The 23,350-nt window shown below is 37.5% G+C and overlaps 1 protein-coding gene across 1 annotated transcript in view; it reads left to right on the top strand.

Moving 5' to 3' along the window:
- Positions 1 to 19,752, top strand: part of LOC149178098 (uncharacterized) — a 35,615-nt gene extending 15,863 nt beyond the window's left edge. Inside the window, exons 2-16 of the mRNA XM_089421981.1 lie at positions 8,812 to 8,992; positions 9,088 to 9,228; positions 9,627 to 9,888; positions 10,693 to 11,816; positions 12,421 to 12,560; positions 12,681 to 12,862; positions 13,010 to 13,468; positions 13,564 to 13,689; positions 13,774 to 13,839; positions 13,992 to 15,832; positions 15,923 to 16,202; positions 16,401 to 16,634; positions 18,228 to 18,776; positions 18,900 to 19,032; positions 19,160 to 19,752. Coding sequence (XP_089278107.1) covers positions 8,812 to 8,992; positions 9,088 to 9,228; positions 9,627 to 9,888; positions 10,693 to 11,816; positions 12,421 to 12,560; positions 12,681 to 12,862; positions 13,010 to 13,468; positions 13,564 to 13,689; positions 13,774 to 13,839; positions 13,992 to 15,832; positions 15,923 to 16,202; positions 16,401 to 16,634; positions 18,228 to 18,776; positions 18,900 to 19,032; positions 19,160 to 19,410 — 5,969 coding nt within the window. The 3' untranslated portion in view covers positions 19,411 to 19,752. The remainder of the gene's footprint in view (positions 1 to 8,811; positions 8,993 to 9,087; positions 9,229 to 9,626; positions 9,889 to 10,692; positions 11,817 to 12,420; positions 12,561 to 12,680; positions 12,863 to 13,009; positions 13,469 to 13,563; positions 13,690 to 13,773; positions 13,840 to 13,991; positions 15,833 to 15,922; positions 16,203 to 16,400; positions 16,635 to 18,227; positions 18,777 to 18,899; positions 19,033 to 19,159) is intronic.
- The last annotated feature ends 3,598 nt before the right edge of the window (positions 19,753 to 23,350 follow it).

Genomic DNA, 23,350 nt, shown 5'->3' with positions numbered 1-23,350 from the left:
TAGTAAAGGAGATCCGACGGAACTAGGATCCAAGGGTAACATCCAAAACAGGTCAAGGGAACAAAAGTACAAACCTAGCCTACTCTTTCCATCAAATACCCCCCATTAATCTATGTCTGTAAGTGTCCATGATAAGCAAACTGAATACTAAATTACCAAATGTCAAGACATACCTTTAGGTTCAGGAGGCCCACCTTCAAACAGACGATCAAGACAGATGGGTGAGGGACCACATGGTTGGGTTAGGTGGCGGAGAAATGGCACAATGAGCTAGTTGGTGGTTGCAAGGGGCTGCTAGATGCCGTATGAGGACCATCTTGGAGAAATTTTTTCTCTTAGGGATATCACCCACAAAGTCATGGGTAACAGGTTTCATGCTCAAGAGAAATTTACTTTTAGGTCAAGCTCCCATTGAGTGCTTCTAGGCTTGTCATAAAGTCAATTGAGTCATTGTCATGTATTGAAGACCCATTTGGGCATGTTACATATTGTAAAGAAAATTTATTTGAGTCAAAATATAGTCAAAAGACCCTCCAAGGCCTCGTCATCACACAAAGATCAAGTCGACCTACATGAAGAGACAAGTTGGCCTAAAGGAGCAATTCGACCCATTGAGAAGCCTATATAAAGAGGACTTCGACTTGATTCGGAGATACTTTACTCTCACAAACATGAGTTCGATCATAAGGACTAGAAGAATTGCGAAAAAGAGGAAGACAAAGGAAGGAGGAAATGTTGAGCTATTTGGATTTTTTTTCGGGCTACTTCTCTCCACATGTGCGAATAAATTAGGGCACATATTGTTGCAGGGAAGCCGAGTGGCAGAAGTGAAGTTAGGTCACCAAGAAGAGTTATTTTGGACGCTGAGTTCTCTAGAAGAGAGAATCTACCCAGGCAAAGAAAAGTTGCAGTTGAACTTGCAGTAGTAGTTGCAGTTTTTGCACAAGTCAAAGTTGTAGTTTTTTGTCGAGTTGAAGTTGCAATTTCTGGGCACGTCAAAGTTGCAATTGTAGTTGCTGAGTATGTCGAAGTTGTTGGAAGGAGAAGCTATTCAAAGAAGAAGCATTGACTTGGTCTTGCAGGGGTTCTTGGTCAAGGGTCTAGGTGAATTTGTCAATTGAAGATTCTATAAGAAGAAGAATTCTTGTCAGTTTTCCTCTTAGGGTTGAGAGGTTTTGGCCTTGGCAGATCACCTGCATCTTGTGTCCTTTGTCTCATTGTTCTTTATGGTTTACTAGCTATTTGATAAAGAAGAACACATAACAATAATCAAGTACAAGAAGAACCTAATTAAGAAAAATAAAAATTCCTCATAAACAGTTACCATTATAAGAGAAATCATCTAATATCTCTGCCCTAGTTTTCTCAACACCTTGACTTCTCCGTTCTAGCTGTCTACCTACAACAAGCTATGGGGAGTAGTCCGTATGAAATGTGAAGATGGAAAGACTCGTCGCAACCGACTAGTCTCAGAGACAGAACTGAATGGCCTAGCAACTTGGTTAATTTAGCAAGTTCAATCATTAGATTTAGATTATTTGAAAGACTAGTGCCTTGATGGAGTCAAGTACTTTCTTTATATAAGTTATTCACCAAGTAATTGGATGAACAACTGCTTCCTTAGGATGCTTCACTATCCTAAATGAGATGTGACACCTAAGAATTTAATTGAGATGCAAGATGTTGGTTTATTTTAGATTAGATGCTTAACTAGATGAATCCTTTCCCTTAGCTATTTTGAAACTAGTCTCCAGAGTAGGTTGTGGAGAGAAGCCCAGGGGAAGATAGAAATGGCTATATTAATGATACTTCAATTGGAAATCTAAACATTCGATGCCTTTGGCATTGCAGAGACTGTGGCTTTGACATCTGCAAGGTCAATGTGTTAACCACTAAAGAGGGTCTAGACTTCATAAGCTAGATGAGAAAGGAGATCCAAGAGTCTTTCAAACAGGCTTATGCTTTAAATGCAGGGCTCATCATATGATACAAATGCAGGCTGAGTGATTACCTTTAGTGAGATTGTTAAATTTCTTAAGCACTTGGAGACAAATTACAACGATATTTGAACAATGAAATACTTAAATCAATATACTATGACAATCTTCACTAAAAGAGGAGATGCTCAATGGAACAAGATAAAAGGCGCCGAAATGTGTGAAAATTCGAGAATCCACCAGAATCACTACTGCAATAAACTGATATTACTTCTTCTACTTGTTAATCCATGCAAGTTATTTAGGGTGTTCTACTATAAATATCGAAGTAAATACAACTGCAGCCTACACCATTTAAATTTATAAGCGGAAACAAGAAACTGAACAGGAAATAGATACAACACAATGACATTGTTATTTTTGGACAAAAGTCCCCAGAAAAACCCAATGCGGGAAAACAGTGCAACAAATCTGAGGGTTTTATTGTTATGCAATAGTAAATCTGAGTACAATTTGTTGGAAGCCCAACTGGCTATTCGATACAGAGAGAAATTGGAAAAAATAAATAGTGAGATGATCTCACCCCATCACTGGAAGAATTTGACCCTTATCTCATTGGAAGGAGGCTTTGCTTTCCTTCTTTGTCAGCCTCTGCGCAGATCTGCATCAACCCTATGTAGTTTCTTCGTCACCTCTGTTGGGGACTGCGCTGCTCCTCTTCTAGATCCTCTGCTGCCCATAAACTTTTATTTTTTGCCTCTGATCTCACACCCCGATTCCTGGCTTCTTAAACTCGATTTCTTTAGCATGAATTCGATCTCCCTCTAGGCTCTGTGCTTCCTCTGGGTCAGCTTTGTGTGGGCTAGCGTCAACCTCTCTCTAGACGTTGTTATGCCCTCTCTGTCTTGTACTCTCCGGCCTAGGAAAACTTCCCTCTTTTGGATAATATCTCTGCCCCTCAGTGCAAAAGATCACTTCGAAATTCTTTCTGGTAGTTGCTCTGCTTTGGAAAATAGATCTTCTTTTCTTCACTCGATGTGTTCTCCAAGTGCCCATCAAGCCTTCTCTTATAATCCTCTTGTTGATCAATCAACGACCTAGATTAGATCTTAATCAATGTCTAGGATCATATTGACTTGATCTCTGCCTTCTTCTAGAAGTTTCACTCATACTTTAGATTAATACCCATTAATTATTTTAATTTCCTAAGTTTAGACTTAAGATCCCATTAAAAATAATTAATTATTTTAATAAAATTGTCTCTGTGTGGAATTTCCCAAAACGATTTCTGGGTATTGGAGAATGCATGTGTCTAAGCCTACCTACAAAATTCGAGACTTAGAGCACATCCGATGGTACTAGAAATCAACACTCCGTCTTAGCAAGGAATGTGCTCTAGCAATGCACCCTTCTGAAGCATCACTCTGTTCTGTAAGATCTCCTTCTGCGCTGTTGATGTCTGACATCCTATCCACCAACTACTACACAAATGTTGCATTTGTACTGCTGCTGACCCTGCCACTGTCAACATTGCATCCGTAATGCAACTCCCTCTCAATTCTGCATTCGTGCTGCTGCTTGTACTGCCACTGCCAACTGCATCTGCACTGCAACCTTTTCCCACTGTTGTTGCTACTGCAGCGGAAAAACATCCCAAATTACTGAATTGGTGTTCAGTATGATGCATCTCGCTGCTGGAGTCTGATTGCTGTTAGTCTCCGCGCTGACCCTCTGATTCCTCTGCGCTCTTGTTGACGTCTGCTCTGTGCCATCTGCACTATTTCCAACTCTGCTTTGCGCTGCTCGGTCTCTGGCACTCCTAATCACTGTAATTGTCACTCTTGCACTCCTTTGCACCTACTGACACTAGTCCATCCTGTTACATCTGATTTGGGCTCCTGTAGCAAGGAATTGATCCGAGAGGTGTGCTCCTTAACGATCTTGCCCATCTGTAGCTCTTCTGAACTACAACTCTAAATCAGCCCACCTCGCTCCTGGAGGTATCTCGACTCTCATGGCAAACTCATCCTCCTCGATCTTCGCGGCCGCAACCTTTAGATCATGCTTCTCATCTTGGTCCTTGTCCCTGAGAGGACACTGTGTTGCGCAGTGACCCATTTCACCACACCTAAAGCATTTAAATTTTGAAATGTCCTTCTTCCGCTTCTGTTGCTCCTGTTGCCCCTTGGATGCAAGGGCTGCATTCTCAACCTTCTCCTTGGGCTTCGATCCACTATTGTCGCTTCCGTCAAGTTTACACTTGACCAAGTCTCTCCTTAGATCCTCTTGCTTAAGAGACGCCCAGATCTCATCCCAATTTGGCAAGGTCGCGCTGTCAAGGACACTCTAGACAAAGACTTGCCAATCTTCGAAAACATAATTAGGGCCAGTCTTACCATCTCGAACCCTTGAGGTGTAGACCCCACAACTGCTAACTCATCTCAGGTCTCCTGAAGCTTCGTGAGGAACGGATCAATGCGTTCCCCCTTCTACATCTGTATGGATCTCATCTTCTGCTCTAGGTACGTCTTCCGCTCGAAAGATCCCTGATACAACGTAGACAACACATCCCACATATCCTTAGTAGTCCCTTTGCTAGCGATGTGACGGACTACATGATCCTTCACTATGTCGAGGATCATTCTCTTTGTCTTCGCCATTTCTCCTCTGTACTTGAGCGGATTTGGATCCACAAGCACAACCATCACGTTGTTGACGTAGGATTTGAGAAAATGTTCATCTAGAAGGCACAACATCCTTGCCTTCCAGATTACATAGTTGGATGCCCCATCCAACCTGTCCTGATCTCTTAGTCCACTGGATGCCATCTCTGCCAAATAGAACGTCGAATGACCTCCTCTCTCCTCTGTGTAGCTGTTGGGCTAGCCTATGCACTCCCTGCTAGAGTCATTTGATCTGTTGCCCCTTGCTGCTGCTCAGCTGATGAGAATTCAGACTTCTTGGTTGGAAGTCCTTTGTGGAAGAATTCCTTCAACTGTCTCTCTCTTCCCTCTGATGTCTTTCTGCTTAGCAATTGCCTGCAGAAAATTGCGTCCCACCAGAAAAACCCCTCTTCATTGAATCCTTTGTTGCATTGCTCCCTTTGTCGTTGATATATTTCGATCTAGAAATCTTACCTCTCTGTCGACTCACTCAGAGAGAGATTTACTACGAAAATCTAGCCCTCTTGTCCTGAACTGCTCAAACTACCTGGGGATTCAAATTACTTCCTCTACAGGAATTTCGAATTCCCTTCTTCCTTCAGCGCTGGGTCTTTCGGCTCTGTTCTTCTTGCTTCACCTACAACTCCGATACCATGTGAAAATTCAAGAAATCACCCGAATCGCTACTGCAACAAACTGATATTACTTCTACTTGTTAATCCATGCAAGTTATTTACGGTGTTCTACTGCGAATATCGAAGTAAATACAACTGCAACCTACAACATTTAAATTTATAAGCAGAAACAAGAAACTGAACAAGAAATAGATACAACACAATGACACCGTTATTTTTGGACAAACGTCTGCTGTAAAACCCAATGCGGGTAAACCGGTGCAACAACTCTGAGGGTTTTATTATTATGCAATAGTAAATCTGAGTACAATTCGTTTGAACCCTGCCTGGCTATTTGATACAAAGAGAAACTGGACAAAACAAATAGTGAGATGATCTCACCCTGTCACTAGAAGAATTTGACCCTGATCTCTATGGAAGGAGGCTCTGCGTCCCTTCTGCAGCAGCCTTTGTGCAGATCTGAGTCAACCCTATGCAGTTTCTGCGTCAACCCTACGCAGTTTCTACGTCACGTTTGCTGGGGATTGCGCTTCTCCTCTTCCGGATCCTCTGTTGCCTAGAAACTTCGATTTTCTGCCTCCCGGTCTCACACCTTGTCTCCCGACCTCTGAAACTCGATTTCTTCAACAGGAATTTGATCCCCCTCCAGGCTCTGTGCTGGCACTGCGTTAGCTTTGCATGAGCTAGCATCAACCTCTCGCTGGACGTCGTTCTGCCCTCTCTGTCTTGTACTCTTCGGCCCAGAGAAACTTCCCTCTTCCGGAAACTATCTTTGCCCCTCACTGCAAAAGATCACTTCGAAATTCTTTCCAGCAGCTGCTCTGCTTCAGAAAATCGATCTGTTGATCTTCACTTGATGTGTTCTCCAAGTGCCCATCAAACCTTCTCTTATAATCCTCTCGTTGGTCAATCAACGACCCAGATTAGATCCTAATCAATGGCTAGGGTCATATTGACTGGATCTCTGCCTTCTTCTAGAAGTTTCACCCACAGTTTAGATTAATACCCATTAATTATTTTAATTTCCTAAGTTTAGACTTAGGGTCTCATTAAAAATAATTGATTATTTTAATAAAACTGTCTCCTCGTGGAATTTCCCAAAACGATTTTTGGGTATTGGAGAATGCATGTGTCTAAGCCTCACAAAATTTGAGACTTAGAGCACATCCGATGCTACCAAAAATCAACAAAATGTTATCAAGATCAAGACAATTGCTCATGAAATATAACAATGCTAGAATGCCAATTAGATAATGACCAAAAACAAAAGAGTGCCATTGTGACAATTAGATGCAAGAAAGAGAGAGAGCTTAAAAACAATTAGCAATTCCTTTTATCACGATTATGATTATCGATTGACTTGATTAGCAAGAATGTAAAATTAGATATAGAGCTCGCTTGCAATAAATAATATTAATTACACTTGTCACAAAAGAAATTTTCACAATAAACAACCATAATAAGCAAAGTATCCAATTATTCAATTATCCACTTCATGTGATAGCAATAACAAGTAAAAATATCCTGTAGAGCCAATGTCACAATGAAATTAAAGAAAAGAGCATTTGGTTCCTTAGAGCAATGAGCCAATCCGATTAACCTTTTAGAGCATTTATGAATTAGATTCACCAATTATGTTCTTTGAAGCAATGAAAAGCACTTAAGTGCAAAATGCTAATGCGCGAGATGACAAGACACTAATGAATCTTTTGACCAAACTTTAAGTCCAAATCACTACTTGGTAATCCATGCAAGTTATTTACTGTGTTCTACGGTAAATATCGGTGTAAATACAACTGCAATATTCACTATTAAAAATAATATGCCGAAACAAGAAACTGAACAAGAAAGAGATACAACACACATCTACGAAATCCCTTCAGCAAATATTAAAATAAATTCTACTGTAGTTATCACACAATTACCCAGAGAAAAATACATGCACAAGAGCCAATCACATCAACACAGTTATTTTTGGACAATTGTCGCTGAAAAAACCCAATGTGGGAAAATCGGTGTAGCAGATGAGGGCTTTATTAATCTTCAACAGCAATTGCTTTTACAAGGAATGGTTCTACAGAGAAACGGAAAGAAAACCCCTGAGACTTTCCCTTTAAGACCTTTTGACACTTTGGAGACCCAGCTCCCACTTCTGCGTCACTCTTGCGTCACTCTGTGTGGCCCAGCGTGGCTCTGCGTCAGCCTTCGTAAGCTCTGCGTCTCTCCTATGGATTGTGTCTCTCTCTGCACTGTCTCCCATTGTCCCTGCATCACCTCCTCCTCTGTCACTGCCTGCTGGTGATACCCTCCTCTTCCTCCACCTTGCAACTCTCCCTCTGGAATCGATCTCCTCTACTTGAGAATTGATTTTCCTTGAGATACTGAGTATCTGCCGGTGTGTCTCCAAATGATCCTCAAGTCTTCTTTTATACTTTTCTTGTTGACGAATCAACGACCGAGATTAAGTCCCTAATCAATGACTAAGATTAAAACAGACTTGATCCTCGTCTCTTAGAAGCTTCTCACCCTTATCTTTATTAATACCCATTAATATTTTTATTTTCCTAAGTTTAGATTTAGCAGCCCATTAAAAATATTAGTTATTTTAATAACTCCTCATCGGGGTGGAAATTCTCAAAACGATTTCTGAGTCTTGGAGATCTCATGTGCCTTAGCCTCTCCTCCAAATTTCAAGGCTAGAGCACATCCGATGCTACCAAAAATCAACAAATAGGATCAATTCAACCTTTTCAAGAAAGTATTGATGTTTGGTCCTTTCCCCTCACCTTGTCCGAGATAGGAACATCATTGGTTGCTACGTTCCATCCCCGAACTTGGGTTGGGTCCATTTGGCCCCTTGTGGTCCCATTTCTCAATAAAGATTATTCATCAAGGACCATTTCCCAAGGATTATAGGGATTGAGAATCTTGTTTATAAGCCTATCCTTTCTCCCTCAACCCTCCAATCCTCACCCCTTACCCTTGGTGGACCAACTCCCTTGCTTAAAGAGCAAGCAAGTTCCATTCTTTACTCCATCCTTTTGGAAAGGGTTTTCAGGGTCACTTCTCACCTATCCATTGACATATACGTTACAAGTGATCCCTACACAACCGGGACTCCTCCCATTGGTGAAATTACGTAAAGAGCAGGGAGACTTAGCCGTGGTGATAGTGGGTTAAGCCTCCACCGTTGCCCTTAACCTAGCAGTTGCCCTCTTAGGAACCCCTTTAGGTCCCCTGCTGGTTTGAATGGTAACAAGACTCACCCCATGTGCCCTTCTGCTGGTACAGTTATGAGTTGTGGTGCACTCTCTGTCATCAGATTCAGTTGGTCAATTCTTTGGGAAATCTGTTGTTGTGATTTTTGGGAGTTTTTGTTAACTTAGATTGAGATGCTCGTCATCAATGTCCTTTATTTTAAACAAATTTTGAAGGATGCAAGCTTGAACAAATTATATTATTTTCATACTAAACAAACATTAAAGATAATCATGACTACATGCAATAAAACAGTTGGACACATTTGATAAATAATTGTTGAAAATTAACGTATCTTTTTCTTTTTGTTCATGGCAGACCTGGATAGTAAATTTAGATATTTCCTCAATGAAGATTCAGAAAGTACCACAGTGGGAACTGTTGTGAGTCTTCTGATACGAACTGCTCAAAAAGTTCCAAGGCTTGCAGAGGCTCGATCCCAGCAACTCATCCCTCTCTTTTTAACATTTCTTGGTTATTCTAACCAGGATAGTGCCAGGTATGGTTGAACATTCCAGTTTTTTACTTCGTATTGTACTCAGTTCTGTTGGGTTTACTAAACATGACTTAGTTGTAAATTGTCCTATGTTTCAGTGTTGAAATCTATGACGAGAGCCAATGTAAAGGGAAGGAGAAGAGAGACATTATCAAGGAATGGCTAATTTTGATTAAAGAAATGAGAAACCCCAGATCATGTTTTAGAAGTCATTTTCTTAAGGAAATCCTTACTAACAGGTGGGTTTAGAGCATTTGCCTGTTTAGTCTATATTCTGGGTGTCTTTCCTGACATCTCAAATGCGTATTTTGTTCTATCATTTAAGAAAGCTAAACTCTTTGAGTTTTGTGTGCTTGACTTTTGTTTTTCTCCTCTGTGACAAAGATTATTTTGACATCATTATATTTCAAGGTTTCAATTCAGTTTTGTTGTAGGATTGAAATGCATATATTGGTTGCTTTATTTGATTGTGTCCTTGATTAAATCCATTGGAGTACACACAGTTCGGTTGAAACTTGAAGTGTGTGTAGGGCCAATCTTTTCTAACGCTGATGTATTTGAAATATTTTTTATTATTCTCACCTATGTCTGCTGTTGTGGAACTCATCTAACAATTCATGTAATGAACCTTTTGTAGGCTTCTAGAGCAAAGTGATCCTGATATTCAGCTTAAAGTTTTGGAATGTTTGTTGAATTGGAAGGATGGTTTTTTGCTTTCATATGAGGAACATCTGAAGAAGTTAATTTCTCTGAAGACTGCACGTGAAGAAGTGACGACATGGAGTCTGTCTAAAGAGAGTCAACAGATTGAAGAGGGTCACAGGGACAAATTGATTCCTATAATTATACGGATACTCATATCAAAGGTCAAGAAGATTAAGGGTGGCTCTTCAAGAAAGGTAGATATGTGTTTTTTTCCTTCTGAAAAACATAGTGTGTTAATTTTGCATTAGCTACAAATTCACTTATTGTGTATGTGAATACTTTGTTTTAATAAAAGACCAGCTTAAAAAAGGATCAAGGCAGTCCGAGGAACATTTTCTTACTTGTCCCTGCTGCTTGAAGAAAAATGTGCACATCTTGAAGGACCAAACTAGAGTCTTTGACAACTTTTGCACGTTAATGTGGAGTTTGTGAAGAGCTGTTTATTGTCCACAGAGTCACAGATTTTTGAAATTCTTCTGTCAGAATTAATGGCTAAGCTCCTTGTGCATGGATTCAGCGGTGCATTCCATTTTGTGATTTCCAAGCCATGTCCCCATCGTCCACACAATCTTTCCATGTTCTTTAGAGACAGAATAATATAGCACTTTGTTAACGTGACATAGCAACTCAGTTGCAGGTCCCAGCTTTTCATTTTTTATGCCCCGATCAAGACTTGTTTTTGACTTCCTCTGTTTGCATAACATTGGCTGCTTTAAATAATATGACACTTACTTCTGACTGCTTGCTTATATGATCATATTTTTTAATTTCCTTGGAATTTTTATTGTACTATGAATTGCATTAATTTTTTTTTGTGCATCTTTACGTGCAACTTGCAAGGAAGGTATGTATATACTTTTAAATTAAACAAATATACATTTAACTTATTGCTTTGACAAATATCTGATGAATTATTTTAGAATAGAATCTTGGATTAAAGATGATTCGTTTTGTTTTCAAGGCTTCACCAAAGCTCATCATGTTATTTTATTGTCCAGTCTGCAGGAGTTCTCCAAAGGAAGGCAGTTCTGTGGTTTTTGGCACAGCTTGAAGTGAATGAGTTGGCTCCCTTTTTCATTTTGCTTTTGAAATCTCTTCAAAATGCATTTATTGATGAGCATACCTCAATCTGTGGATCAAAATATTCTTGGGAAGCTGCTATAGAACAAGGCACATCAATGGATTTCATTAATTTGATTAGTATCGAAGGAGTTGCTACTTTGCCATACAAAAAGAAATCAGGATTTTTGCATGTAGTGAAGGATGTTTTGGAGACCTTTGATGAAGCAAGAATGGTGCCTTATCTTCTCCCATTATTAGCATTTGTCCTTCGTATATTAGAATCCTGTGCATTAAGTTTAGAACATCAGAAGGATGCCATCTTCAATCACAATAGTACACAGGGGGTTGAAACTCCTGCTGACTATGAGATGCCCAATGTAGCAATGTTAGAAAAGGTAAGTGATACCGACATAACTGGGGAGCAAAAGCAACCTTATTCAGTGGACTCGAAGATGTCTGAGGCAGATAACTTCCTCATTGCAGATTTTTCTGTGCAGAAATTGGAGAATATATCGGCATCACCCATGTTAGTTGCCAGTGGGGTTCAGATTAGAAGTGTCACTATGAGGCATGGGGGGAAAGATAAGAACCCAGCATTGTTTCTTAGTGGAATGAAAGACTTGAGATCATTATGTCTCAAGGTTATTTCCATTGTGCTGAATAAATATGATTCTATTGATTATGGTTCAAATTTTTGGAATATATTTTTTACAGCAGTAAAACCATTGGTTGAGAAGTTTACACAAGAAAGTGGGAGCAACAAAACACCTAGCTCATTGTTTATTTGTTTTCTGGAAATGAGTAAAAGCTTAAAGCTTGCTTCATTTCTTCAGAGAGAGAAATCACTTGTCCCCAATATTCTGTCGATTCTGTCTGTTAAAAGTGTGTCCGAAGCGATGGTTTCAGCTATTCTGAGTTTCGTTGAGAACCTTCTGAATTTGGAGGATGGAAATGATGAAGATCAAGAGAATGTTTTGCTGCAGGAAATTCTTTTACCACATCTTGATATACTCTTCACAAGTATGCAGAATTTGGTTCAACTTCGTCGGGAGAGCAAGAGGTAGTAACTTGTTGGATTTGGAATTCCTTTGTCGCTGTCTATTTTTTCTGCTACGTTTTATGTTTTAAATTGATATTCTGTATTATCCTGTCTCCTTTAAGTTGTATGCATTGCTGAGTTTGTGTTGCAAAATTCTTCAAATATTTACTTCAAGGTTCTTAAGTGGTTAGAGCTGCCTTGAGATGAAGAAATTTGTCAAAGTTGTTTCTCGTATCCCAAAAGAGTTAAGTGACCCGAGGAAAGACTTCCTATTCTGTGAAGTTCTTCACTTGCTTGTTGCTAGTACTAACATCTATTTGATAAAGCCTATGATCTACAACTTTTCTGTAGGACTTTTTGTCTACTGTTTTTCCTCTCTGTTGCTTTGTCTTCTTTCCTTGCCTTCTTCCCATGCTTTCTTCTTTATTTTGTGATTTCTTGGTTAAAATTCTGATCTGGCTTTAATTTGCTTCCAGAATATTAGAAAATCATCCTCTCTGATCTCTCATTATGTTATCACTGAAGTTTTATGTTACGTGTAAATAGCATGTACTACTCAGAAACAGTCTTCTGTCAGATTCCATATAAATTGTCAACTTTTGACCTTCTGGTTTTTCATTATCAGGAAACGTATCACAGGTCCTGGGAAGCGTGAACTAAGAATTTTTAAATTGTTGGGAAAATATGCAACACGTTCAGAAGTAGTGAATCAATTTGTTGATTGTTTGTTACCATTCCTTGATGTCAAAAAGGTCAGCAAGAATGGTGAGTAAATGGCATGGGCAAAAGTAATTTACAGAGATTGCAGCTATATTTCAGATTTGATGTTTATTAATGTGCCATAATTGACATTTTTTAACATATTGTAGTTAATGTGATTTGCAGAGCATTTTATAGAGATTCTATGTGTTCTGAAAGAGATTTTGCCAGCTCTGGGTGACAGTAGTGTTCTTAAAATGCTAACTATGTTCAGTTCATTGCTAACTTCATCACCATTGGATATTCGAGTGGCTATTTGTGATATCCTGAAAGGGCTTTCAAAAGTTGACTCTTCCTTGGCCTTGCCTGTAAGTTAGCCGTTCTTGTTTGGTTTTGTTGAACCAGAGTTTGATATTGTTTAATGTCCCGTGATGTTAGTTTACAGTGAATTCATTGGTTATATTGGCAAAGTATGTTATTAATCATTGACCTGAATTCTTGATGCTTCCTTGCAGGCAAAACTGGTAGGTGATTTAAATGCAATATCAGTATCTACAGTTGGAGAATCTGATTATGATAAGAGGCTTGCTGCTTATGAGAAAATATCTCCTCAATTATTCTCCCAGATAGGCAAGCCATATACCTTGCTTATTCTCTCACATTGTGTGTATGACATGTCATCAGAAGACCTCTCACTCAGGCATAGTGCCTCCAGTTGTCTGCTTTCTTTTATTCAATTTTCCGCCTCTGTATTAGAAAGTGAAGAGGTAATGCAGCAGGATGATTTTCAAGATGACCTGAAAAGTGAGAAGAAACCTAATCATATAAACACAGTGAAGCAAGGACTGCTTGATTCTTGCATCAATGATTGCTGTGGAAATTGGTCTAAAGTCTCTGTTAAGCATGTCATTTATAAATTTTTTCTTGCACATGTGAAGAAGGGTATAACGAGTTCAGAGACCTCCATCCAAAGGGTATTTTTTTTATTACTTATTGTAAATTTGTATGTCACCATATTAAATATTTTATAGGTAAGCACACCATTTAACATTGTTAAATGTATCTATAGGAATGGGTGGCTTTACTGCGTTCAATGGTACTTAGCCTTTCTGGTATTGCAACTTTGAATGAATGCAAGCCTCTTTCCAGCACGGATGTAGAAGTGGACTTCTTCAACAACGTTCTTCACATTCAGGTTCGATAGCATGCCTTTCCTTTCCAGTTCTTCCTTGTGCTGAAATTAGTCTAGATGTTGACTGGAGTTTCTTTACTTATGCAGAACCATAGGAGATCAAGAGCAATGACTCGGTTTAGAAATATCCTGGATGCTGGAAATCTATCTGAGGTAAGATATAATGTTTGAGTCAGTATGCATTTATATGTTTATATCTGTGGGTGACATTGGAGTGAGATATTGTTAGTCTTTGCTCTATCCTTTTCTGATCATACCCTGCTGCAATGTATTGACATTTCTAGTGTATATGGAATGTTATGCAGGGAAATCTCATGCAAATATTTGTGCCACTCTTTTTCAGTTTGTTGTTTGAGGCCAAAGTTGACAGGGAGGGAAATGTTGTGAATTCTTGCATAGAAACCCTTGCTTGTATTGCTGGTCACATAAGATGGCACTCTTACTTCAGTTTATTGATGAGAGCATTTCGAATGATGGCTTCCAAGGAAGATAATAGAAATATACTTATACGGCTGATTTGCTCTATATTAGATAAGTTTCATTTTATTGATGGAATGCCCTCAACTGTAGAACCAGAAAAACATGATCATCAAATAGAGATTGGTGAAACAGCATTTGATAAGCCAGATATGGGGTTGAGGAGGAATGGTGAGAACAAAAATATTCTTTCCCCTGAAATACAAGAACGTCTGCAAAAGTGTGTTCTACCTGAGATAAATAAGTTGATGATATCTCCCTCAAATGTGGTTAATATTTCAGTTAGTCGTGTTGCAGTGAAGTTATTGAAACTTATGCCTTTGGAAACAATGGAGTCAGAGCTTCCTCGTATTATACAGCAAATTGCAAATCTACTGAAGAGTCGCCCTCATTCTGTAAGAGATGAGGCGAGGGCTTGCTTAGCTGCATGTGCCAAGGAATTAGGACCGCAGTATTTGCAGTTCATTGTAAAAACACTACAGACAACATTAACAAGGGGATATGAATTGCATGTTTTAGGCTATACAGTCAATTTCATCCTATTGAAAGTTTCATCTTCCCTGGACATTGGAGATATTGATTATTGTGTGCAACAGCTTCTAGAAGTTGCAGAAAATGATATTATGGGAGAGGTTGCTGAAGAAAAGGAAGTTGAAAAAATTGCCTTCAAAATGAAGGAGACAAGGAGTACCAAATCTTTTGAAAGTTTGCAGTTAATTGCTCGTAGTATTACTTTCTCTGCACATGCTAGTACATTGCTGGTACCTGTTAGACACAATCTTCATAGAACACTTACACCAAAAGAAAAAGTTAAGATTGAGTCCATGCTACGCTATTTAGCAACCGGTCTTCAGGCTAATGCATCACTAAGTCAGACAGATTTGTTTGTTTTTGTATACGGATTGATTGAGGATGGTATTGGGGAAGAAAAGATGGGTAGGAAGACTGCTTTGTTTATTAAACCTGGCCTAGCATCTTCAATATCATCGGGCTCATATAAAAATTCAATGGAGGGACCTGCAGATGATAAGCTAGATACACCCAATAGGTATCTAATTTCAGTGTTTGCACTGAGACTTCTTGAGAACTATCTGAAAAAACTCAAAGTAGATAAGAGTGATCAATATTTAATAGTGATGTTAGATCCTTTTATAGAACTACTGGGGCACTGTCTGAAATCTAAGTATGAAGGAGTTATATCACATTCTGTGAAATGTCTGGCTTGTCTATTGAGACTTCCCCTTCCATCTATTGATATTCACAGTAGCAATATTACCTTCTCAGTTTTTAATATGGTCCTTAGATCAGGAAAGAGTGACAGTCCCTTAATGCAGTCTTCTGTTAATTTACTTGTTATGCTTTTGAGACATGCAAATACAACCATCTCAAATGATCAATTAAAGATGCTTCTCCAATGCCCACTCTTTATCGATTTAGAGAGTATCTCAACTACCATTGCACTATCACTTTTGAAGGCAATTGTTAGGCGGAAGCTGCTGGTTCCAGATCTGTTTGATTTGGTCACTAGAGTAGCACGCTTGATGGTAACTAGTCAAGCTCTTCTGATTCGCCAGCAATGTAGTCAACTTATTTTACAGTTTCTTCTTGACTACCCTCTTGGTGCCAAGCGACTGCAACAACACTTGGATTTCTTAGTTGCAAACCTTAGGTAAGGAGTCATTAATTTATTACCAATCATCCAGTTTATTGTTATGTGTGCTGAATATAAATTTTCTTCTTTTAACTGCGTTTGTTGCAGCTATGAACATACAAGTGGCAGGGAAGCTGTACTGGAGATGTTGCATGTGATTATTTTGAAATTTCCAAGTAATGTGGTAGATGAGCAAGCAGAGACATTTTTCCTACCTCTGGTGACTTGCCTGGTTAATGATAGTGACAATCAAGTTCGAGCTATGGTAGGAACAGTTTTGAAAGTTTTGATCAGACGTGTAAGTCAGCGACCATTGCAAAGGATGCTAGTATTCAGTCTTTCTTGGTATACGAGTGAGAAGCAGCAGCTATGGCGTCCAGCGGCGCAGGTGTAGTGGCTCTCTATTCTCTAAAACTAATAATGTCAGGAAACCAGTCTTCCATGTTCTCATAATGATTGAGATATGGTTTTGAAAGCAAGTTGACAGAAGGATGTTGATATGTAGTTTACTAGAGCAGAAACAGCTTTGTTTAAGGAATTTGGTTTCTTTTAATTGGTGACGCATTTGTTTTTTATCATTATGCAGGTGTTAGGTCTCTTGATTGAAGTCATGAAGACAAGTTTTCAGGCACACATAGAAGATGTAAAACCTAGAGTAATACACATCTTAAAATGTGCACTCACTGCTGATGGAGATGGAAAACCAGAAGTTGGCGAGGAGGACATGTTAGCTTTCTGGAAAGAGGCATATTATTCACTTTTAATGTTGGAAAAATTAATGCTTCAGTTTCCTGAGATTTCTTTGCACAAAGACATTGAGGTATGGCTTAACTTAAGCAAAATGTTAGCATGCTGCACTAGTCTTTTTGGAATTTTTTATTAATTTCTTTTCAAGCTAATTATATCATGCCATTCATTAGTCTTAGTTACTAATGTATTATGTTTACTTTTGATCTCTAGCATATTGCCAGGCTGGTTTCAACTGATTTCTTTTGAATGAAGGAAGGAACTTGGTTTGTAAAGTGGGATCACCTAAAATGTTAATTCAATTAACATGCTGAATGTCTGTTTGCTACTGTTGCCATCATGAGTCAGAGTTATAACATGCATAGAATAATGCTTTGCCAAATAGGACATGTGCCTAATTTACAAAATCGAAACTGAATTGTTGAACTGTATTGAAGTCTCTAACAAGTAAAGAAATGAAATTAGGAAAAAAAAAATTATACTGTTGTAGCATCCTGCAATATGAGCAATGGCTGCTCTATGTCGATCAATTGCAGATGGCCTACCAAAACATGTAAGTATCCCCTGCGATTATGATGGTAATATACTTGTTGATTGTTTCGCCTTTACACATTAATTGAAGCTACTGGTATGTTGTTGGTACCAGGGGATGGGTCTGGCATTTTAACACAATCATCAGCCAATAATAATAGTGGCCTCCAACCCTTCCAAATTATCCTTTGGATTGTCATCCCAATTCATAAGTTGTAGTGCACATGAACCAAGCTATCTGTTGATCTACATTCAACCCATTTCTTTACATTGTGGATGAAGTTGTAGGTGTTTCAGGGTGTCTAACCCTCTTCCTTGAGGGTGAGGGACCTATCAGGGCCTTCCCCTAGGACCCAACATTCGAAAGAAAACTTTAAACTGATTTCTTTATACAAATCCTAAGAGCAGTCTCGTGAGTGCACCTCGGATTGCACAAATTGCATGATAGTTCCTTGGAGCACTTCAGGGAGCATGCTCCTAAAATTCTTTGGGGACTGCAAATCCACAGGTCAGGTATGTGCTCCCAAAAATGATCCCATTCTGAATTTCTCAAGAGTGCACTCCCAAGGGCACACATACTGCATGTTCAATGATGTGTATGTTTAAACTTTAAATGATTATCAATAAAGTTTTTTTGTTTAAAGTTGAAAAAATATACAAATTCAAATTTCATATATATTATTAATTTTAAATTTATAATTTATAAAGTATAATTATTAAAATTTAATATTATTATATTACCCGACGAACCCACGCACCATGTTTCCAAAAATGTTGTCCCCGTCCCCGTCCCCGTCCCCGTCCCCGTCCCCGCACCCGCGTTTCCTGGCAACATAGATTTGCGTTGAATAGCATGATTGCCCTGTATTTTGTTAACAGTGATTCCTTGGACCATATACATTGAAGGAAAAACTAAAGTTTCACAATATTTAACCTGTTTGGTCACATCCTTCATTGTTGTTTTGATTAATTAGATCAAACTCACATCTTGGTTCTCAATCTTTGTGCTGTTGCATAGCAAAAAATTAAAAATGAATCGAATTCCTTTATATCTTTCTGAATACGTTTGCAAGATTTGTTTTATTTAGACAGTGAAATTTGTTCACCTAGTTTTTCTTAACGACTGTTTGTGCAGGAAATATGGGATTTAATTTGTTCACTTCTGGTTCATCCACACATGTGGTTACGAAATGCATGTGGACGTCTTATAGCTACATACTTTTCTGTTTCCGCATCTGAAATAAATACAGGGAATCAGACAAACATTTCAAGCGGAAAAACTGCAATGCTTTTGCAGCCTAGCAGACTCCTCTTATTAGCTGCTTACTTTTGTCACCAACTTGATACAGATCTTCTTGATGAAGGCACGAGTGATGTAGTTGTGAAGAATCTTATATATGCAACCTGTGCACTGTATTCCTTTGTGAAAAGCAGACAGGAAACTGATCTAAGTGATTTCTTTTTCACCCTTGATGCTAGCAATCAATCACGTATCTTGAAAGCATTTTCATTGCTTGGTTCAAAAGCATGCAGAGAGGTTTGCACCTATTTGGTTAGTAGGCAATGTGGAGATGTTTCCAATTTTGAAGTAAATGAAGATTTCAATCAGGACCTCAAAATATCACTACTCGAACCCATCTTCAAGAAGTTGGGAAAGGTTTCACTTAAAGTGCGGGATGTACAGGTATGATCAATTGCACTTTCCAACATATAGTCTGTTATATATACATATGTACGACATTTATTGACATTTGATTCTTAGATTTTACTTCTTGGGCGTTGGATCCTAACACTAACCTGTTTGCAGACAAAGTCCATATTTGAGTGGTATAAAGCCATTTCTTTGCAAATGGGTCATGAAGGAATTCAAAGCCATGGAGCAACAATATTGCTACCACTGTATAAAATCACAGAGGGTTTTGCAGGGAAGGTGATTTCTGGTGAGGAAAATGAGACTTTTGATTTTTACATGGTAGTATTAATGAGGATGGTTGGATAACTCTTTGCTTTTTTTGAAGAGGTTGAGTAGCTTACATTAATTTCTTGGTTATTTAATCCTTTATACAGGGGACTTGAAGCTATTGGCAGATGATGTTCTATGTCACATGAAAGACATCATGGGGGTTGAAAGTTTTGTACAAGCTTACAATTTAGTGAGACAGAATGTGAAGTCAACACGAGACAAGAGAAAGAAAATAGAAAAGATAGCTGCAATCGTTAACCCAATGTGGCATGCACAAAAGAAGATGAAGTTAACAGGAAAACGCCAAGCTCAGAAGAAAACGAAGATTTTTAAAAAGAAGTTACGGAGAGGTTGATTTCTCTGAGCCTAATTATCTTGCTTGGAATTTGCTCGGTTTTCTAGTATTCGAGTATTGCACTCTGTGTCATGAAAAGGGAAGGCATAAAACGCTGCTTGGAGACACTTGATTCAGGTTTTTATGTGCTAACTGGAATTAGCTTTGCCAGTCCACAACTGGAATGAAGTCGTATCATAATTACTAGTCATTTGATCGATCATATAAGAAATACCCATGAGCATCCATAGGTTTTTGACAGTGACGTTGTAGTTGTGTGGTAAAATTGTTTAACAATATGGTGGTTCAAGGCAGATTGTATATAAATTTGTTCTAAATAATATTTTATTTAAATTATTCTTAGATTGTATCTAGAACTGATCTGTACTATTTGGCCTAGTAATTATCGTGTCATTTATTTCATTTGCAATGGCGCTGTGAAGATCAAATTGACACTTCAGACATCACAGCGAAAAGTTAACTAACTGACAAATGTGTATTAATGGCCAGGTTACATACTTTTGTAATAATCATTTTTATAATGCCACCCTTCCAACTACGGTAAGCTTGTTTTTGAAAATTCCAAGGAGATTATGATTTTGGCCATCTTCAAAAAGGAATATATATATATATATATATATATATAGTGTTGAAAAAGTTGGCAAATCGTGGTACATATTACAAAATATAAACTATATTATTTTTTTTCAAATAAGAAAAAATCGGTAAAAGAAAAAAATTGGAAAATTCCAAGGAGATTATGATAGATTATTATTTTGGCTATTTTCAAAAAGGAATATATATATATATATATATATATATATATCTATATCTTATAGTGTTGAAAAAGTTGGCAAATCGTGGTACATATTACAAAATATAAACTATATTATTTTTTTCAAATAAGGAAAAATCGGTAAAAGAAAAAAATTGTGATTTTCCAGACATCATAAAAAAAATCAGCAATTTCATTGACATATATAGAGATAAATTAGAAAATAAAATTAATATATAAGAAGTAAAATATGCGATCAAGTGATACATTATTTATTGATTCTCGATTATTTTATTTTTATCAGATCTTGTAAGGCTGATATACATCACATCACAAATATAATAATCATGATTTATAATCATGAGCAAAGTCATCAGAACTAGAACTGTGATTAGTGTGGGTTGTGAACTGATTTGTGCACGGAGTATTTAAATGGTTTCTAAAATCCCCAAAAATATTAGGCCACAACAACTACATTTAACAAAATTGCCACCTATATAGGGATGATAATCGATATCATTAGTAGCACACCATTGATCCTTTACTCTAGCTTTTGCCTTTATCTTCCGGGACATCAATGAACACCTAATTTTAATAAATTTGCTATATCTAACTATTTAACTATACTTAGTATGTCTAGTCAATGATTTTGTTTGAGTTAATTACAAATTTTTAGTATTTATTAATGTTGTAACAAAGGAATTTAACAATTAGTGCAACCTACTAGAAAGTACTTGGAAATTTTTGTTGAATTTTTGGATAGTTGTGGGAGGTTTTCCAGATACAGAAGTTAAAAGAAAGAATTTAAATTTAAAATTAGAAAAATTTAATTTAATTTAATTTTAATTTTTTTTTGCAAAGAGAGACGCGTCTCTTGGGCACCCTAAAATCACTATAAAAAGACAGATGAACTTCTGTTTTCACACATTCATCACTGACATCTCTCTCACACATGGGAAGTAATTTGAGGAAGACGTTGAAGTTTCCAAGGACTCAAATTTCTAAAACAGTCAATATTTGACCAATTGAATTTTGTGTGATTGCTTAATGATTTTTTGGGGTGTCCTAAAGTAATCATAAATTGTTCGAAGTAATTACTAGATGCAAAAAATTGTGTTTGTCTAATTAGAACTAGAAAATCAACAATTTTGGTGTTGTTGGTTAAATGGAAACATTGCAATCTTGTCAATGCATAAAAATATAAAATTTGAATGAGATATGAAATTTTGCTATCTCCGAATTGAGTTGGAACCAATTGTCAAATAATTAATGAGACTGTTAACATTTTAAGCAAAAAGATACAAATGAAAAAAACAAAAACAAAATGGCAACTTTTATATTAAGAATTTAGTATTATTGGTGGGACACAAGGTGACAAACTCTTTAAGGCTCAATCCCTTTCAATTTTTCTCAAAGGCCAAAAATAAGGTTATAAATTGTTATTGCAGTTAGCAAGGTGATATTTTCCTTTTGATTTACAATATTTATCTAAAATATTTTGGTATGTTGGAAGTAGAGTAACATTTTACACCAATAATATCAACACACGCAAAATTGCTTGATATATAGTAGTGTTGACAATATGTCAATGATACATGGAACATTGGAACTTAGCTGGCATGTTAGTATACATGACGAGTTCCACTGTTTATGGGCAATAATAACAAAAACAAGGTAACATATCTAAGTACTAATATCTTGAATTACCATGATAATAGTCATGTACCGTCTAGGCATTCATTATTTGGTGCATACGATTATCATGATGCGTACCATCCAAGCCACCATACTAGTTATTATAAAGGTGTCTAGTTTTTAGAAGCATTCATAATATTAATAAATAAACTTGTAGTTACAACTCCTTTGTTGATTTGTTATCCATTTCTTTTTAGTTACTAGATCTTTTTAGAGAATCGTACTTAATGCTATCTATAAAGTTTTAGTTTATTAGTTAGGATGGGGTGTTGTCATGTTATCCATTTCATTTTAGTTTCTAGATGTTTTTAGAGAATAATACTTAATGTTATCTATAAAGTTTTAGTTTATTAGTTAGGATGGGGTGTTATCATGCAAATAGAGCATGTTTGAATATGGTGCGTATGGAGCCCCTTCTATGTGAGAGGGGAGGTATTGAATCTCTATGATCAAATGGTTTTGGATTCATTTCAAACATTCAAATGAGTTAGCAGATTACTTATTCATTCTCACAATTACCAAACTTGGATGGTAATAATTTATATTCGATGGTTATTATTACAATGTTATACTTTTGTTTTGTCCCTCCCTATACACAATATTTGTGACTCAATTGCATTCAACTTAGTTTTATGTTAAAAGAGATTCAGAAATATTTGCACCTAAGGATGTAGCGGTATCACTGACAATGTCTAAAAGAAGCAATAGGACTCTCTATGAAGTCATAGCACTCATGATGTCTAAAGTAGTAGGGACCTAAGAATGTCTAAGGCTACAATCGTATCACTCATGACGCCTACAGGAAGTAGTAGGACTCGATATGACATATAAACCTCTTACAAGTTTTCATCAAGAAAGTTGGCGGTGCTTGAGGTTATTTAAGTTTCTGAAGTAGTTTTGATATTTAAAAGATTCTACAAACAACATGGCTGTGTAGGTCTCATTGATACTTTTCCAATGGTATATTCTAATTTAAGAAACTCCACCTGGATGAGAAGTTATGGTTGTTTTGATCCAGGTGGATGTTGGTGGCCACCCACCTATCCCATTTGGACCCCCACAACTGTCTCTTTCAGTTTTTCAGTTTCCTTGATTGTAGCACAACTTACTATTTTTAGCAATTTTTCGGGTCCCGAACTTCCAGAGCCGTTTTGAGGCCCTAAACGATGTTCTTTGGGAAAACTGGGAGCAACACCAATCCTGGTTTCAGGTGTTGCTCTTCCCAAAGTTGTAGTGCTCGGATAGATCTTTCTAACGAGCTATTGTACGTGTCAAACGAAGATTGGGTGCCAAAGTTATGACCCTGGGAAGTTGATGTACCAACTTACCCAAAATGGGGTCCACAATTTGGCGTTTCATCTTCTAGGGTTAGGTTTTGGGATGTTAAGGGTTTTCCATTGTTTCTCAACAATAAATAGGCCTTCGAGCCTCATTGTAACATAGTTCAGAGGCATGTAGCCACCACATTTCTTCTCAGAGATAAGCTACCAT

Source organism: Pinus tabuliformis, chromosome 4_1, assembly GCF_031772625.1.
Source record: "Pinus tabuliformis cultivar Carrire ecotype Pingquan chromosome 4_1, CPIR1, whole genome shotgun sequence".
NCBI lineage: Eukaryota > Viridiplantae > Streptophyta > Pinopsida > Pinales > Pinaceae > Pinus > Pinus tabuliformis.
The sequence above is the reverse complement of the archived record's forward strand: the minus strand, read 5'-3'. Positions and strand labels throughout refer to the sequence as shown.